Here is a 19,255-nt window from a genome sequence, read left to right on the forward strand (position 1 = left end):
ATTTGACAAATATGGACTCATCGGTTTTTGCAAACAAACTCTTCAAATATTGCAGCCTAAATGCATGTTTGATTTTCCTGAAGACAAATAGTAAAATACTCCAAAGGATGTCTTGTTCATTAAAGGAAACCAAAATCAAAAGAACAATGTGGATTGAGTGAAAGCAGCAACATTAGTAGAATACATTAGTGAAAGTTTGAGGAAAATCGCATAAAAAGGCGATGCAAAAGTCATGACAATAATTTTTAAAGTTTTGTTGTTGGAACCACTGGATCAGGAGACTACAAGAGAGTGTGATGTCATTTTATTTTTTGGATAACAATATAAAGAAAAAAAAAGAGAATTCCCCCATTAAAAAAAAAAAAAAAAATCATTTTCATGAAAATTACACATTCCATCAATTTGATACTGACATAATGTTAAGGGAAGTAATAATTCCCCCTGCTTTCTGAAAGCGGTTAGTCAAGTGCTCATTCATTATGCTAGAAAAGTGAAATGATGTTGAATTGTCCTTATAAATTCATTTCCTTTAATAAATATTGTTGTCCACACAAGTTAGGCTGAAAGCGAGGTCCGAGAGAGATTAAACAACCCACTAAATATAAGCCTGTGTTGATGCACTGTCGAATTCGGATGAGAGTCTGACTTTGATGGCGCTGTAGCTGAAGCTCATACAGTCAATCCCACAATGCACCATCGCTCTCCACTTCCTTTTCAACTTTGATTGTTTTCCTGGGGTACACATGTGAGTGAAGCGTCCCAGAAATCCTACTTTTTGTCGGCATTTAGAGATCCATCTTCTTATTATGTCTGTAAAAATGAAAAGCTCATACATTAATGTTATTACTTATTTCTTTATTTTACAGCGAGGACGTCCGTGAACCATGTCTGACGCGGAAGGGTGAGTGTAATTTATTACATTTTACATGGGATTAAATGTGCCGTACAGTATTCAGGCTGCCTCGACTCTGGCAGCGTAAACTGGGTGTGTGTGTGTGTGTGCGTCGTGACGAGTGAGACCATGACCTGGGGGGTGTTTCACAAAGATTTAAGTTTGACTTAACTCATGCGTAAATCCCCAAACCCTGCGTAAATCCCTAAGTCCTGCGTAAATTTACGCAGGACTTTGAATCCTGTTTCACAAAGCTTAAGTCATGCGTAAATCCCACCAAGTCCTGCGTAACTCTACGCATGGCCCGAAGCCATGCGTAGAGTCAGACTTAAATTCCAAAATGGGAATTTCAAAAGCATAATCAACTCCTAATATTCATTAATTTCTTCCACTTTATCTTATCCTGAGTGAGATGGCAGTATTTTTAACAAACTAGAGAATCACTAGTTTCGTAGATGGTCTACTCCTACACTATTCACTGAACAATGGTCCAAATTAAAAATAGTCATAAAAATAGATCCCTACCTACAAATGTACTGATATAGTTTGAACTGTTAAGTTAAACCAAAATTTTAGCTCATAAAGAGCTATGTAATCTACATGTATCTGGACTTTGGAAATCAATTATATTTCTACCAATCCTTTCTTGCCTGTGTTATCTTCTTAGCTGCTTACCCATGAATATTAATGCATGCCTATCCATTATAAATATATCATGCATTCACAACAAATTAGAAAAACCTAACAAATTAGTTAGACCTATACTTGTTACAATTGTAGAAATATTATACCTCTTGTGTACAGGACGGGGCTGTGTCTATCTACACTAACTGGTTAGACCGATAAATTTGTCTCTTGTTCGGTAGCCTAATTGTATCTGTACAGTCTGTAATACGGTCGACTGCATTTGCGACCGTATAAATACAGTTAACAAGAGGCTACCCGACAAGAGGCAGATTTATTGGTCTACCTCTACACATGACTGCCAATGAAATTAGCCAAGTTTCCATTTCTACGGTACGAGTTACATCTTAATGAATGTTTTTTTTTTTTTTTTTTCCTGGAAGCAAAAAAAAAAAAAAAGACATAACAACCCCCCCCCCCCCAGCATTTTGTGTCAGTTAGAGGAAACGGTTAGCCAATAGACAGTCACCTCTGCCTCGCATCAAAGGCTACAGTAACGTATACACGGAAAACGTTTGAGAGGTCTAGTAGTTTCTATGCCTAATCTTGATTGATGCAGTTCTGAAACACATTCCAAAATCCAAAAATGCATAAATTCATCAATTACTTCCCAATTCAACTCAGGGCCCAGCAATTGGACTTTAAAATTCGACCAATTGATAGCCATTAGCCATGATTTATTATGGTTCTAACTAACCTTATACATGCAGTCTAGGGCAATCATGCACTTTGTTTTCTTCAAAATCATGAAGATGTGGCACTGTGCCCCTATCTTGATTAATAACACAGTGCACAGACTCTACACTAACTTAACTGTTAGGCATAGCCAGCCTCATAGTCATACTAATACTAGAACTGTTAAGAGTTTATATGTAGACATAACTATACACAGCCCAGTTATTCGCACAGCGTATTAACAGCGTCTGGTCGGGCTAATGTAGACATTGTCTAATGACATGATATTAGTAATGAGCAGACTCTACAAATTACAATACAAGTACCGGTACAACACACACAGAGTTCATAATATTCAGTCCCTTCCTAACCATGCTAACCTTCGATGAATCATCTCTTGCTCAAATTACATAATTTCAAGGACCTACCTACGAATGACTAACAGATTAAGCTACACTCACTTCTGTAGTTACGACCAACCCTACAAATGTAGCTAGTTGGAAAAGAAAACTTCTCTTCGTGTGCAACAAGAGGCTAGCCAGAGTCCTCTTCTACCAAGGTCCACAGTTACCAATTGTGCAATGTGAATGGCTTACGCTGTACAGAATGCAGAGATCATATCAGTGCCAGCTAGCTGCTGCGAGCTGCGCGAGCCACCCCATTCATCCTAACTTTCACACAGCCCAATATAAACATGTGGGACTGGATTAAAGAGGCCTCATGCACAAAACATCTCTTACATCAAAATAATCATCAAACGAGCGGCTATTTATGTACAAAAGAGAAATGATATGAGTCAGTAAATGAGCACTATGAATAACGAATGATACAGTAATGTCATATGAATCGTAGTTGCAGAAAATCAAAGCAATTTCCCTTCCAGAAATTACTCAAAAATCATCAGCAGACAACAAATGGCTAATTTGCATATTTTTGGCTCGTACATTATTATTCAAATCGAATAAGTCAGTCTTAGCCTAAGATTGACTTTGTGAAACAGACTTAAAAAGTCGCACTTAGACTAAGATTGACTAGCGCTAAGTCTGACTTACTAAGTGCGACCTTTGTGAAACAGGCCCCAGATTATGTGTCAGAAATGGAACTCACATGCGTAGACCTCGACCGCTACATGAGACAGTGGGGAAGAAGCAAAAATCTTGTGCAATAGTAGAAAAGTAGCATTAACATGAACGATGTTTCGACGAGGATGAGAACAGATATAGATCTACACAGACTTGTGTACGGTCGATGTACAAATTGTACTTCTATTTTTTTTTTACTAACATTAGACTTCTCACGTCATGTTGCTGTTGCAATGAGGGAAATCTCAATAACATCAATAACAAATAGGCCTATTAAACGTTAGAGTAAAACCCCCACCAATTTTCGGCCAGCCTCCAAAATCTGGATACTTGCCACTTATCACACGCCAGCAAATTCTAATGAGTTAATACCGTCACAACACAGGCATTATCACATCGTTTCACATACTGGCACACTCGTTCACTAACACTAACGCCCAACGGTTAACAAGTTACAGGAGAGTGCCTGAGTCACCTCTAAAAATTGGAAAAAAATCTTTCTAAAATCCCAAATTTTGCCGTCAAAAATGCAGAATCGGAGCAACTTTTCCAAAGCACGCGTGAATTGGGTCCCTTTTAAAGAATCAGGGTTGCCGAAAAAGCGTTAAAATTTGAAAAATTACGCCGTTCTGTTGCGAGATTTTTCGCTTATGGCAAGCTCAGAGTGTGATGGTATCCTCAAAGACACAAAAGAAAAACAAAATATCCGTACATGCCGAGATGCACATTAAAATATCCCCCGTTGAAAGCTGTGAAATGGTAGCTGGGCCGCTGATTGGCTGATCGCCCGGCCGTCCGCTTCCCTGCACAGCGCAGTGTGCGAGATTCACTGGACCCATATTCTACTCCATGGATCAGTGTGGTGCGATGCAGTGAATAAATGTACAAGACAAAGGGCTGAATGCAAGTGCTGAGTCACCAAAATTCGGACACGGCCGGGCGCCGCAATGTCCCCGATGCAGCCTTGTGCTAACAAGGTATGGCGCGCACTCATTTTTCATGTCAGCGTGTGTCCGAATTTTGGAGAGGCTGTCCGAATATTGGGGAATTGACAAGGTGATGATATTTGGGGATTTAGTGAAATTTTATGATGTATTTGACAAAATCAATATTAGGAAGAAGTAGGTTGATATATTCAACATACACTGTTATGAATATAATTTTGTAGAGTATTATGTGAGTTGAGAAAATATTGCAGAAAAGATTACAGTAAGTGTCAGAAAATTTGTGGTTTTACCTACAGTAGGCCTACTGGCCCAATCGGTGAAGGGCTTCTCACACACTAATTAATTAGGGGTGCCTTTATCTAAAAATTTTCTGAGTTGAACAGCCCAAGGCAGCTGTGCAGTGACAACATCTGAATCGCGATTGTATGATGCCGATGGTTAGATAATCGCGGCACCCCGAGAATCGCGTTTCAAACCATGTTCGCTAACACCATTCCAAATGCATTTTGAAACGTGATTCTCACTCTCAAGTTAGATGAATGCAGCCCAACTGTTGGGTCTACCAACACTACAACAGACCAGTCTGGTCGCAGGCGCGGGGCAGCCCAGAAATGCTGTGTGGTGTCTTCAAGAAGACACTTTGAAACAGCGTCTGTATCCAACAAACGTACGCTATGTATGAAAACATTGCGGTAAAATAGAATCTTTTAAACACTCGTTACTACTTACAAGTGTTAGAAAATCTCTAATGGTTCTATGTTTCGCTTGAAATGGCATGCTGCTTTGCAAGCTCTGTATGGTATCCATCAGTGGCAACACAAACAATGAGCACAGTGCGAATATTAAGTTCATTACATGCTGAAAGGGTCGATCATTTGATCTACAGGGCTGTAGAGTCTAGATCTAAATGTAGATATCACAGCAACTTTTTCTGTGTTGTCTTTGAGAAGCTAAAATTAGTTTTTCCCTTTTCCTCAGCCAAGTTTTGCGGTAGTGCCTGTAGCTTTTATCCTAAAGCCGTTGAGCTGTGTTTTTTTTTTTTAATGTGTATGTGCTGCCCCTTCTTATATCTTTTCTCTTTCTTTTCGATCTTTTCGCCTTTCATTTTCAGATAGTTCTATTCCTAAGCTAAATTTACTTTTTTTTTTCCTGATTAGACTCTAATCATTTCTTTGTGAGTTTCCTCTTGTATAACTTTCCCAATATTCTATTCCTAAGCTAAATTTACTTTTTTTTTTCCTGATTAGACTCTAATCATTTCTTTGTGAGTTTCCTCTTGTATAACTTTCTCAATATTCTATTCAGTCTTAGATAATCTACTCTTACTTTCTAACTAGAATTTCTTTCCTTCATCATAGGTTATCTTTCCCACCATCTACCTTTCTTTTCTCTCCAATACCTTTTCTTATATTTCATTCTGATTTGTCCTTTTCTATATTTCATTGTTGATTTGCATTTTGTAAATTCCTTCCTTCCCATTCATTTCAGCTTTCATCCAGTTTCGATTCATCTCTCATTCTATTACTCTACCTAGAGTTTTCTAGTGCTTTTTTGTTTCTTTATTTTTTCTTTGCTTTTCTCTCCTCTACTTCATAATGCAAGTTTTTCTTCTTTCTGCCCTTTGATTATCTTTGGTTTTTATTTTCAGTGTACAGTCTGTACTTTCTAATTGTTGGTAAAACTTTTGTTTAATTTTTCAAGTTTTAACTTTTTACTATCTTTTCATCCATGGCCTTTTCCTGTTTCTATCTTTTCTCTGTAATTCCTTCACCTTGTCTTATAACCACATTTTCACAATCTTCTTTAATACACACACACACACACATGCACACACACACACACACACACACTCACACACAACACGAACAACAACCCCAAAACCTTGATTAATTGCTACCACGACTCTGAGCTGAGGGAATGGTGGGGGGAAAAAACAAACTTTTAAGAATGATACCGTTAACAGAGGAATTTGCTCTCATCACCATGAAATCGCTACATTCAGGTCAATCACACTCACTGCTGTGCCCTGAACATGTTTTCCGTGCAGAGCAGTGAGATTCTGTGCAACACAGTTATCGCAGAGTAAACTGGCTACAATGTACATACAGAATGGACAAGCGTGAAAGTGTCTGAACGACGAAAATTCCACAAGACAACTCTAGCTTGCATTTGTGGCTTGTGAATTGTGTAGCGACTGTCTGTAGTCCTACAGTACATACACTGGATAGTTGTGTGGCAAGCTACACTATAGATTGTATACTACTGTAGTACTGCAACTGTTGATGTTTACCCTTCTGTTGGAATGAAATGCTAATAAAACAGGCAATTATATATCACAGTTTTATTTACAGTATTTTGTTATTATGTGGTTTGCCTTTGTTAGAGTACAATGTACGTATGTACATTTTTGTGTGATGGTGACACTTGACTGCTGCCCTATGATGAAATGAAGGTTCCCTCTCCTGACACATTAGGGTGAGGAGAATACCCTCAAACATCGAACCCAATTACTTCATTACTGAGGGCTCAGAAAACAAATTAATGCCCATATTTTGTAGCTAAAATAAAACACCAGGCATATTAGTTGCAAAATAGTATGAGTTGCTCTATTCTTGTAAAAGATCCCCCCCCCCCCCCCCCGGCTTTTTCTTTTTTTTTTCTTTTTTTTTGGGGGGGGGGGGATGATTTCAAATGTAAATTACTCGTTTTGTTTTTAATCTATATACAGTACACATTGTTTATAGACTACAATTATCCCTGTTGTCAATTTCAGGTAGCATCGTTAAATGTGTTGCTTTCATGACATTCTCTCCCTTTTCCCCTACAGAGATGATGCCCCTGCAGCGCCCTCTGTGGCCGTTGGTGGTGCAATGGATGTCAACACTGCCCTCCAGGAAGTGCTGAAGACTGCCCTCATCCATGACGGTCTGGCCCGTGGACTGCACGAGGCGACCAAGGCCCTGGACAAGCGCCAGGCCCACCTGTGTGTCCTCTCCAACAACTGCGACGAACCGGCTTACAAGAACCTTGTCGAGGCCCTCTGTGTAGAGCATAACATCAACATCTTGAAGGTACAACTACATTCAGACTCTGACTTGACCTTCTCTTGTACTAGTATACAGCTGGAGGTATAGTGCAGGAGCATGACTCCCTGAATACAATCTGTTGCCTTCCTACACACTGATGGTAATTCTGACATCCCAATGCTGTCCACGTCTGACAGTGATCAACCATGAGGTTATTTGGTGGTGCAAGTAAAGAAATAACTCTGTGGAGAGCAGTTTGGAGAGTGGTTTCGTATTTTATTTGAAGCTGAAACTTATCTACATTTCTAATCCTTACTTCATAGAAGATGAGTACTGGTAATTCCAAGGAGCAATAAAACATTGATTTCATCATGTGTGACGTGAAAATTTGGCTGGCATGTGAGATAGGGTTTTGAGTGCTTCTAAGAAGATGAAAGTTACTATAAGAAAAGTGTAATGTAAGATCAGTTATTACATTCTTTTTGATGGTAAACGTGGTTGCATGACCCATATTAAATTTGACTCTTGCACGACATCTCATTTGACACAGCAGTGAGCCTGGTATTCCACAGACTTCTTTAGTAAGACAGGATTACAGCAAGCAGCAAGGAAATACCACTGTGATTTCATGATTTTGATTTTGGTGCACCTTTTGACATTGTTAGATCCTGATTTTCCTTTTGATACATTTTCTTTCTTTTTGTTGAGATTAATTTTGTGTTCCGTGAATGTATCTGCCCAGTGAGGATAGTAAGGTTCCCTCTCCTGACCTTTTGGATGAGGAGGAAACCCTCAAACATCGAACCCAAACATTTAAACTTCTGAGGGCAGCTGCATTTTGATACAGACAGTGAAAAAGAGGGCATTTCCTTGTCAAAGTATGAAACACAAACTGCATTGATTAGAATTTTAGGAGAGTTGTGTCCACCATCCTGTTCTGAATTCTGCAGCCAGGCACAGATTTAGAAATGTATCTCCTCATATCAGGGATGAAAACAAAACAATATAAAAAGAATGGGACCTAGGAGATTACCTTGGTATATTAGGTATCTGGCTGTATCTGAACTCGTTTAACAAGCTTCCACTGTATAGCACAATCTTCTAGTGGTGTATATAAGGAGTGGTGCAAGTGTGTGACACTATACTTCTCAGAAATCTCACAAGTTGCTGACAAAAGTAGGATATAACTGGTGAGAGATTGCATATTTTTCAGCCAATGATGACAAAAGTGAGCAAAATTTATTCCGCTCTCACAGGTTGACGACAACAAGAAGCTTGGGGAGTGGTCAGGACTCTGCAAGATTGACAAGGAAGGGAAGGCCCGTAAAGTAGTGGCCTGCAGCTGTGTGGTTGTCAAGGTATGTGTATATTTGAAGAGTTTGTTCGCAAAAACCGATTAGTTCATATTTGCCAAATGGAGATATTTGTGATTAAAGGTCAAGAAAAATAAAGAGAATAATAAGAAAATTTTTGCTTCTTTTGACCATAACTTCAAAAATGTACCTTTATATGTAGTGACCAATATATCATTTTAAAGGTATTATTTTGTACTTTATGACAGAGACTGTACTTCAAAATCTTCAAAAATGGACTTATTGGTTTTTGCGAACAAACTCTTCATTTCATCCTTACCTCTGCCAAAGAAAAAGGTTATGTTTTCATTGACATTTGTTTCTTTGTTAGTTTGTTTGTTTGTGTGCAAAATAACTCAAAAATTTCTGGATGGATTTGGATGAATTTAATGCAGAAAAAGTTTATTATGACACACGGAACAGAGGATTGAATTTTGGTAGTGATCCAGGAATTTTTATGGATTGAATAATTTTTTTTAATTTTTCATGGGAAATTGTTGAGAAATTACAGGCATGTGTTGGTGGAAACAAAGAGGAAAAAATCTCTTTGGGTGGAAATAAGTTGCTGGCCGGCTTGGAGGAGGTCTGCACTTTCCGACTACAGCGAGTTTTTTTATACCCCCGCCAAACGAAGTTTGAAGGGGGTATATAGGAATCAGCGGACGGTCGGGCGGTCGGTCGGGCGGTCGGGTGGTCGGGCGGGCGGTCGGTCCGTTGCAAATCTTGCGTCGCGAACTACTTCCTCAGTTTTCAACCGATTCCCATAAAACTTGGCACAGATGTGTGCCTTGGGTTGTAGATGTGCAAGACGTATTTTTTGACAGTACCCAAAAGTACGTTGCCATGGTAACGGCATATTATGGGCAAAAATGGGTACAAATCTTGCGTCGCGAACTCCTCCCACAATTTTTGATCAATTTTTATGAAATTAGGTTCATCTGAATATGTTAATGTGCAAGACACATATTTCCGCAGTGGCAAAAAGTGCGTTGCCATGGTAACGGCATGTTATTGGTAAAATATAGGGCAAAATGCTTCATGGCAAAACTGCTTCATCAGTGTTCTTCCAATTCTCATGGAATCCATATTGAATGTTTGTCTTAGGATATAGGTCAGCATGACACATTTCTTGACAGTGACAAAAAGTATGTTGCCATGGTAACAGCTCACATATTATGAGCCAAAATGATTCAAAATTTTGTGTTGCAAACTACTTCCTCAGTTTTTGCCCAATTTCCATGAAACTTGGTACAGATGTGTGCCTTTGGTTGTAGATGTGCAAGACGCATTTTTCAACAGTACCCGAAAGTACGTTGCCATGGTAACGGCATATTAATGGCAGAAGATCAAGGAAAGATCTTGCGGATTTAACTATTTCCTCAGTTTTTTGACCAAAGCTTATGAAATGTGGCACACACCTTGATCTTGGTGGGAAGATTTGGAAGACATATTTTTCGGACGTGTCGGAAGCTGCGTTGCCATGGTAACGGCATATAAATGGCAGAAGATCAAGGAAAGATCTTGCGGATTGAACTTCTTCCTCTGTATTCGACTGAAGCTCATGAAATGTGGCACACACATTGGTCTTGGTGGGAAGATGTGCAAGACATATTTTTTGGACATGTCGGAAGCTGCGTTGCCATGGTAACGGCATATTAATGGTGGAAGATCAAGGAAAGATCTTGTGGATTGAACTACTTCCTCAGTTTTTGACAAAAGCTTATGAAATGTGGCACACACAATAGTCTTGGTGGGAAGATGTGCAAGACATTTTTCGGACGTGTCGGAAGCTGCGTTGCCATGGTAACGGCATTTAAATGGCAGAAGATCAAGGAAAGATCATTCCTTGGGTAAGACTGTCGTCACGGGGCGGGGGTATTAATCACCTTAAGTGATATTTCTAGTTTTTTATGCCTCCGCCAACGAAGTGGCCGGAGGCATTATGTTTTCGGGCCGTCCGTCCGTCCGTCCCGTTTTGTTTTTGCCGATATCTCAAGAACCGTGTGGTGGTTTTACATCAAACTTGGTATGAGGGTATATCCTGATTACATGTGTACAGGATGTCTCATATCAGGGTATGAATTTAAAACAAAGAAATACAAAAATTTGACCCACAGGAGCACCTTGTGATAAGTTTTTATCATCCGACCTCTATATAACAAGGTTTGACTCTGTTAGGTTTAACAGGCAGTGCATATCAATAAAATCTTCAAGTTTTGGTCAGTCACTAGGCAGTTGCCTCTCACCACTTAACTTGCCCAATGCAGGACTACGGAAGGGAAACACCAGCCCTGGACGTGATCAAGGATTACTTTAGCAAGTAAATGTCACCTGGCCCGGGCACTACCGTTGGCTGTGAACACCGAAGCACTCCCTGAATGGCATTTCTGACCGCGAACATCAAAGGGCAGGAGGGAGTACTCTGAACATGCGTGTGTTGGGGGACTCCCTCCAAAGATGAACATCCTTTGTACCATTTTATTGGCTCTGGGGTAACCATCATCAATAAAAGCAACATCCAACAAGCGTAGTCACTGTTGTCAGTTTGTGTTTTATTTTTTCATGTACAAATTGTATTTTCATAGTTTGATTTTGTTTGCATCTACAGTCAATCTTGCTGAAGTTGACCTCACATAAGTCAAATAATGGCCTAAGTCGAAGGTTCTTTCATGTCCTCTTTGTATATTCCATTGATTTTAATCCCTCATACAATTGTAGGTCACATTTTCTCTCAGTTGAAGCTATTTCTTAAGTCCAAATTATACAACGCTGCACATTGGCACAGGTCCGATGGTCCCTGACCAGTAAAAATCACTGTCAGACCAGTTATTTTTTCCAGGAGTTGACCAGTAAGGAATGGACAAACTGGGTACCTTTTGGTCTGACAGCTAGGTTGGACCAAAAAAATTGTGTTAACTTAGTGTGCAGCTGTGCCAAATAGATTTGACTTTAATAGGCGAGGTTGATTGTATCGTGCTGTGTATCGATCTGACAGTTTAGACGCCTTGGCAGAAGTTTGGTGCATTTTTGTGTGTTTGTGATTGTGAGTGATTGTGCATGTGTTTGTGCTAGTGTTTGTGCCAGTTGAGTTTTGCGTCATTATTTACAAATGATGGTGTTGGTTCTTCTGGTCTCTCATTCGGCGTATGTAAAATTTTGCGGGAAGAGAAAAACATTGCTTGATCGACACTAATCATGGAAGCAACTTATCCACAAACAAGTTACTAATTGGGCAACACCAACACCATCAGCAGCAACATATGAGACCTTTGACAACGTTAGTGAATCCATACATAATGTTTTTTGTTGTGTGACATATACAATTGTACCACAAAGCCATAGAATTTTACTTTTCTTTTATGGACAAACACACACAAACATGTACAAACAATGTAATTGCGTAGCACAGAAAATTGCTATGTATAAAAGATGGGAAAATCCCTAAATCTTGTTTTTGAACAGCGGAGAAGAACTAGACCTCTCCCTTTGTGGTAGCTTTACTGACATTACACTCTGAACTACTCCAACACAACTCCTGTGACACAAAGGAAAATCACAAGGTCTTCTTCATTCGTCCCAAGAATACTTTGGCAGATGTCTAGGAGAAATACCAAAATCAGTTAATACCCAAAGTTCTACTTGGCTACCAGCATAACCCACTTGACATGAGTGGCAAGCCTACCAACATTTGTCGTGCACGAGTTGACTGTGATGAAATAGAACTCCGAAGCTGGCTGCAGTATTATTTGTGGTCCCTCGTAGTCTTTGCAGTTGCTTCATGCACACACACACACACACACACACACTCACAACAACTACAGCAGCAGCAGCAGCGGCAACAACAACAACAACAAATAAACGAAACGCAGGCTACAGAAGGAAAGTGGAATTCAACTAAAGGCAGGATCCGATATTTGAGTCAGGAGTGCCTTTGGTGAGTGTGCTAAAGGTGAGCGAGTTCTGAAGTGAAACACTTTGAAACTTGTTTGAACACGTTGCTCCGTGGCACATCAATGTGAGCCATTAAAACCCTTGTAGAAAACAGAAAATGTCAGTGCTGAATGTATGTGAGGCACGCATGTTTTGAATAAAAGTAAAAATCTAGTCATTCCCAGACCTCATAAAGAGAGTCCTGCCAAGGGCATGCACCCCGTGAAAATGCAACTGAAGAATGGATACAAGAGATTTCAACATACTGGACACTTGATTCTTGCAAGCAATGTGCATGTCAATTAACTGGTATGAAAATTGTTCCCGTGTGCCAAGCATTCCTACTATGAATTGTAAAATAATTATCGCAAGATATTACCTGTTGCTCCATGGGTAAATGGGGGCTAAGCTTTTGTACATCAACTTTGATACTAGACTGCTGCGTGGTAACATCAATTGAAAGCACTGCAAAAGCACATACAATCCCTTTGTACAATGTTTTTCACCCGACTTAAAATCATTAATCTTGGTTTCTAACAAAGTTGTACGTGCACCCCCTCCCTCCCTGTGTAGTTATATTCTCCATACTTCAAGATGAAAGTCTTTAGGTTCCCTACACGTTAATGTACCGGCTATCAACGACTTAAGAAAGACAGATTGTATAGAAGGTTTCTATTTTTGATTGACTGGAGCAGCGGAGCAGCGGTTTGCTAAACCAATCAATCGGGGGGGGGGGGGGGGGGGGGTATGAGGTTATACTGTTCTCACAAGAAGCCAGTTCTTAGTTCCACTTTGCGCATGAGCAGAAACACGGTCATTCGGACCAACAGGCATGTTGGTTTTTAAGTTCACTGGGATAAGCATCTGTAATGAATATTCATGAATTACTTATAAATGCTGCTTGCCAGCACACCCACCTGACAGCAAAAGTGGTATTTGGCAATATCAATAGAAAGAGATTGTCAATACATTTGTAGCCCAGATGGCTACTAGCACATATAATAAAGAATAGAATAGAAGAAGATAGAAAGTTAAAGAAAACAGAAGCATGACAATTGTTTTCCAAGTCACCTGTGACGTCAATATGAATCAGTCTTTTCCCCTTCATGGAGTTTATGAAACCCTTTATTTTGCTTCTAGCTAGACTTCCTTTTTTTTTGTCAATTCTCCCCTCCCAAGAAAAGTTATTGGTCCTAGGAATTTATGAGTTTGACATTGGCTACTTTCTCCAGCTAGTGGTCAGTTTTTTGCATTCTCCATCCCCAAAGCCCCAATCCAAATTACGGGATTTTTGCCCTCTGATCCCTAAACATGAATGACCCTCGCTGGGCTAGAAGGTTGTTCTCCAGCCAGAACTTCTCCTTTATTTTGATGTACTTTAGTGGAGTAGGTCAGACAGGAATTCCAAAGACAAATTCAGGGACAACAACCCAGAAAAATGATGACGATCACGTTGGACGTCATAAGGACACTAACATTCATTTGTTTTATGATTCTATTATCCAAGAAACAATAAAGTCTTGACCAGTGGTTACAGAGAAGAAGGAAATAAAGAGACCAAAAGACAGTGGGCGAGTTAATCAGAAACTGAGATGAATCAGAGAAAACGGAGTTTCACAGAAACGAATGGGAGGAGCTAATGGAAGATCTGACCAATAAGAAATTAATTTCCAGTGAAGATCACACCCCAAAATAAGATTTAGCCAATGAAATACTTTTAGGGAAAGAATACCAATAGTAAATTTGTTATAAAAGACCAAGTTTGAGCAAATAGAAGAGAAGTTAGAATTGGAAGCACGATGGGAGCGGCTTCACACTATTTAGTGAAGCACAGGCTGCAGAGTATTCTGGAACTTTGAAGAACTTTGAATAGTTGGAGACCACAGAGATGGAGTTAGGAGATCCCCTTTCCTTGTACATCATGCTCCCCCCCCCCCCCCCATATTAATCAACTAAACTCTACCAACGCTGCGAACGTGACGAGGATCTTGGTTGAACTGCCCAAGAGTTAACGAGTTACGCGAGTAACTGGTGGACAACGACAAGTTGAGAAACTTTATACCACGACAAGACAGAACTTTGGTTTACACCAATCTTGGGTGTAATGAACTCCAAATAGTCGACTGGTACGTGTCATCAGAGATGTTGAAGCGTCCTGTCCGGTTGCCACAACGTGGACGGCAATGGTGATGAATCGTTTAAGGAAGCAGTGAAAGCAGACCGGTTAACAGACGCCCCAGCCCTTGGACGAGCTCGATCGACATGCAGGCGAGAACCTCGCCCCGCGACCATGCCGACGTCGAGATAAGTGGCCACACCCATTAACATCATTATATCCCTACTAACAAAACCCCTCCCCTTCCCTTAAGAAGTGTTAAAGAAGTAAAGGTCTCCACAGGTGTAGAAGAGTAGAGTGATATTAAATAATGATGTGTTCAATTGAAAGTAATTGGTGTTTTTAATCAAGTATCTATGTTTCAGACCTACGAGAAGGCAGGTCGGTGAATAAATATGCTGTGAGCAGCACTGACATTATCCATATAAATTTTATCCCTTCTCCCGCATTTTATATTCACTGTTGTTGTGAAGCAATAATTAGTCTCTTTCTGACGTTTGGAAATTTGTTGATGATTGGTGTCTATGTGATAAGCTAACCCCCGACCAGTACAGAGAGAAGCTAACAGACCAGACCAAAATTTATCCGCCTCTGTACAACATTGGTCGGCCCCTTGAGACGAAAAGGGGTGTGGGGGTTGCACGGAACTCACGACCTTCGCGTTATCAGCACGATGCTCTAGTACTTTTATGAAGGTGTAGGATTTGGTTAGCATTTGTTAGAAATATATGCTAAATACATGCACCTCTCAACTGGTACTATATGTAGGTTAAGTAACTGGTACTATGTAGGTTAAGTTCTTGTAGCGAATATTTGTTTTTGTTGTGATGGTGGTTATCGTTGTTAATTTTCATCCATATGTTTTGATTTTGTCCTTATTCGTTCTGGCAATTAATGATATGGCAATCAATGTTCAGGAGGGGGAAGAATGAGTAGATCCTGTAGAGATTCGAGTAAAAATGATGCAATGCCGATATAAACTGTGATTTTAAAGATCACCGTTTTGTTCTTTTCTTTGAGATGCTAACACTCAAAACTTTGAAATTTGACCGTTTGGTTTCGGTATGCACGTTACTGGAATGTGCAAACATTTGGAAGGCATGACAGCAATTTGTTCACGAAATGATGATTAGTGTGCGTGTAGTTGTGCGTGCGTGGAATATCGAAGTAGTGGAACCAGAGAGAGATGATTTTCCTGATTTGAGTCACAAGCTCCGACCCCGTGCCCAGTGTCCCCTTTTCAGGTGGTGAGCAAGTAGGGACCGCCTCTATTAATGAGGAGGACTGTCTCCCCAGGACGGTCAAAAAGGTGTCCGCTTCTACCTGGTGTTGTTGAAAGTGATGTTGAAGGAAGAGAAGTTTCCAGTCCCCAGTGCCCCCCCCCCCCCCCCCCTTTCCGCGGGTGAGAATTTGCATTGAGACCGCCTCAATAGATGAGGAGGACTGTCTCCCCAGGACGGTCAAAAAGGTGTCCGCATTCACCTGGCAGGCTTGTGTATTATTGAAGTCAAGTTGTGCAGCCAGTTGTAGAAAGTGAAACAGGGTTGTTTATCTTTCTAGTTTGGTTGACTGTGTTGATCCTGGTGAAGGTTGTGTTCTTTTTGTTTCCACTGACCGAGATTTTGATGTGAGTTAGTATGTTTGTGTCCATCGTTGTGCTGTCATGTTTTCCAAAAGCAAAACCAGCAATTTACAAAACTGTTCGGGTGTATAAGGCATCAGTATCGTTTTGGAAAATGAAGCCAAAAGATAGAATGGCCGAATTTCAAGAGAAGGGTTATGACTATTATAAAGTCAATAATTATGCCCGGGGCATAGATGGTGTGATTCCATGGGACTCCCGGAGTGTGTTTGATAGTAGTGAATTCATTTTGCTCGACAAAGTTATATTTTAAGTCATGCATGTGTCAGATAGTGATTTTTTTTTTGTGACTGACAAAGGGAGGTCAGGATTTTTAAATGTGCATCTCAAAAGTGGATGAGATGTTTATGTACAGTTGATGTACATGAATGCGGATCAAACGATCTGTGAATTAGGGCATTAGAAGATAATGCTCACAACTAATGAACTTTGCTATTACTTTATCAGTTTTGCGTCATCTAACCATGACCATGTCGATTTGAATTGTTGTGTATGTGCTTTGATTTATTAGAGTTGAAAAGTCTGGATAGGATGTATTTAACAGTCTGATTATTTTGTGTTGTATGTTTCATGGCAGCAAGGCCATGGTGAATGGCTATTGCCAAAGAAAAAGCAACATACAATAGGCTTATGAGAGAAATAAGGACTATCGAGTTTAGAAGATTGTTAGGCTCTCCGAACCTGCCTTATACTTTACAGATGAGGAATAACTACCCATCTTGCGTATTTCTTGAACTAGTGCCATGTAATGATGGACACTCTGATGTTATCATTAATTCGCATATGATGTGTTTCTGTTATGGGGAAGAGCTACCCCAGGACGAGTATTGTGATATAATTATGTTTGAATTGTTTAGTGTGATGCCAATGGCATTACATTAAGTTTAAGAATTTGTGAAAGAGTTATTATTACATTTTGATTTTGTCGAGGACGATTCTCATGATGTCGGGAGTGCAGATTAAGCAAGCCCTGCATTTAAATATGTGTTGATGTTTTACATGTTATTAGTTTCCTAAGTTTTTGAAGTCTTACGTAGATTGGAGAGGTGCACAGACTTATCATTTGTTGAAAGCTAAATACTTTGCTATGAGTCTGATTATGTTATTCATGTCTAATGAAGGTAGTGACATGTTATCTTGATATTGACCATTGGGAGTATTGTATGTGTATCCTTAGCTTTGATGAGTATTAAGATCGGTCAAAGCCAGGTTGGCAAAGTGATTGGTATGCTTGCTTGTAAATAGGATGTAAATACGACACACGTTCTACCCAATTTCGAGGACGAAATTTTTCGGAGGTGGGGTAGATGTAGCCCAGATGGCTACTAGCACATATAATAAAGAATAGAATAGAAGAAGATAGAAAGTTAAAGAAAACAGAAGCATGACAATTGTTTTCCAAGTCACCTGTGACGTCAATATGAATCAGTCTTTTCCCCTTCATGGAGTTTATGAAACCCTTTATTTTGCTTCTAGCTAGACTTCCTTTTTTTTTGTCAATTCTCCCCTCCCAAGAAAAGTTATTGGTCCTAGGAATTTATGAGTTTGACATTGGCTACTTTCTCCAGCTAGTGGTCAGTTTTTTGCATTCTCCATCCCCAAAGCCCCAATCCAAATTACGGGATTTTTGCCCTCTGATCCCTAAACATGAATGACCCTCGCTGGGCTAGAAGGTTGTTCTCCAGCCAGAACTTCTCCTTTATTTTGATGTACTTTAGTGGAGTAGGTCAGACAGGAATTCCAAAGACAAATTCAGGGACAACAACCCAGAAAAATGATGACGATCACGTTGGACGTCATAAGGACACTAACATTCATTTGTTTTATGATTCTATTATCCAAGAAACAATAAAGTCTTGACCAGTGGTTACAGAGAAGAAGGAAATAAAGAGACCAAAAGACAGTGGGCGAGTTAATCAGAAACTGAGATGAATCAGAGAAAACGGAGTTTCACAGAAACGAATGGGAGGAGCTAATGGAAGATCTGACCAATAAGAAATTAATTTCCAGTGAAGATCACACCCCAAAATAAGATTTAGCCAATGAAATACTTTTAGGGAAAGAATACCAATAGTAAATTTGTTATAAAAGACCAAGTTTGAGCAAATAGAAGAGAAGTTAGAATTGGAAGCACGATGGGAGCGGCTTCACACTATTTAGTGAAGCACAGGCTGCAGAGTATTCTGGAACTTTGAAGAACTTTGAATAGTTGGAGACCACAGAGATGGAGTTAGGAGATCCCCTTTCCTTGTACATCATGCTCCCCCCCCCCCCCATATTAATCAACTAAACTCTACCAACGCTGCGAACGTGACGAGGATCTTGGTTGAACTGCCCAAGAGTTAACGAGTTACGCGAGTAACTGGTGGACAACGACAAGTTGAGAAACTTTATACCACGACAAGACAGAACTTTGGTTTACACCAATCTTGGGTGTAATGAACTCCAAATAGTCGACTGGTACGTGTCATCAGAGATGTTGAAGCGTCCTGTCCGGTTGCCACAACGTGGACGGCAATGGTGATGAATCGTTTAAGGAAGCAGTGAAAGCAGACCGGTTAACAGACGCCCCAGCCCTTGGACGAGCTCGATCGACATGCAGGCGAGAACCTCGCCCCGCGACCATGCCGACGTCGAGATAAGTGGCCACACCCATTAACATCATTATATCCCTACTAACAAAACCCCTCCCCTTCCCTTAAGAAGTGTTAAAGAAGTAAAGGTCTCCACAGGTGTAGAAGAGTAGAGTGATATTAAATAATGATGTGTTCAATTGAAAGTAATTGGTGTTTTTAATCAAGTATCTATGTTTCAGACCTACGAGAAGGCAGGTCGGTGAATAAATATGCTGTGAGCAGCACTGACATTATCCATATAAATTTTATCCCTTCTCCCGCATTTTATATTCA

The 19,255-nt window shown here is 40.0% G+C and overlaps 1 protein-coding gene across 1 annotated transcript; it reads left to right on the forward strand.

Annotated features, from left to right (window-relative positions):
- The first annotated feature begins 710 nt into the window (after positions 1–710).
- LOC139719057 (small ribosomal subunit protein eS12-like) lies at positions 711–11,188 on the forward strand. The gene is made up of 5 exons (XM_071630528.1): positions 711–745; positions 867–901; positions 7,108–7,351; positions 8,563–8,664; positions 10,926–11,188. The coding sequence occupies exons 2-5, from the start codon at positions 885–887 to the stop codon at positions 10,980–10,982; spliced, it is 420 nt and encodes a 139-aa protein (XP_071486629.1). The 5' UTR covers positions 711–745; positions 867–884; the 3' UTR covers positions 10,983–11,188.
- The last annotated feature ends 8,067 nt before the right edge of the window (positions 11,189–19,255 follow it).

This window comes from Diadema antillarum, unplaced genomic scaffold, assembly GCF_040938485.1.
Source record: "Diadema antillarum isolate AM-2024a unplaced genomic scaffold, OU_Dant_1.0 scf00000001, whole genome shotgun sequence".
Taxonomy (NCBI): Eukaryota; Metazoa; Echinodermata; class Echinoidea; order Diadematoida; family Diadematidae; genus Diadema; species Diadema antillarum.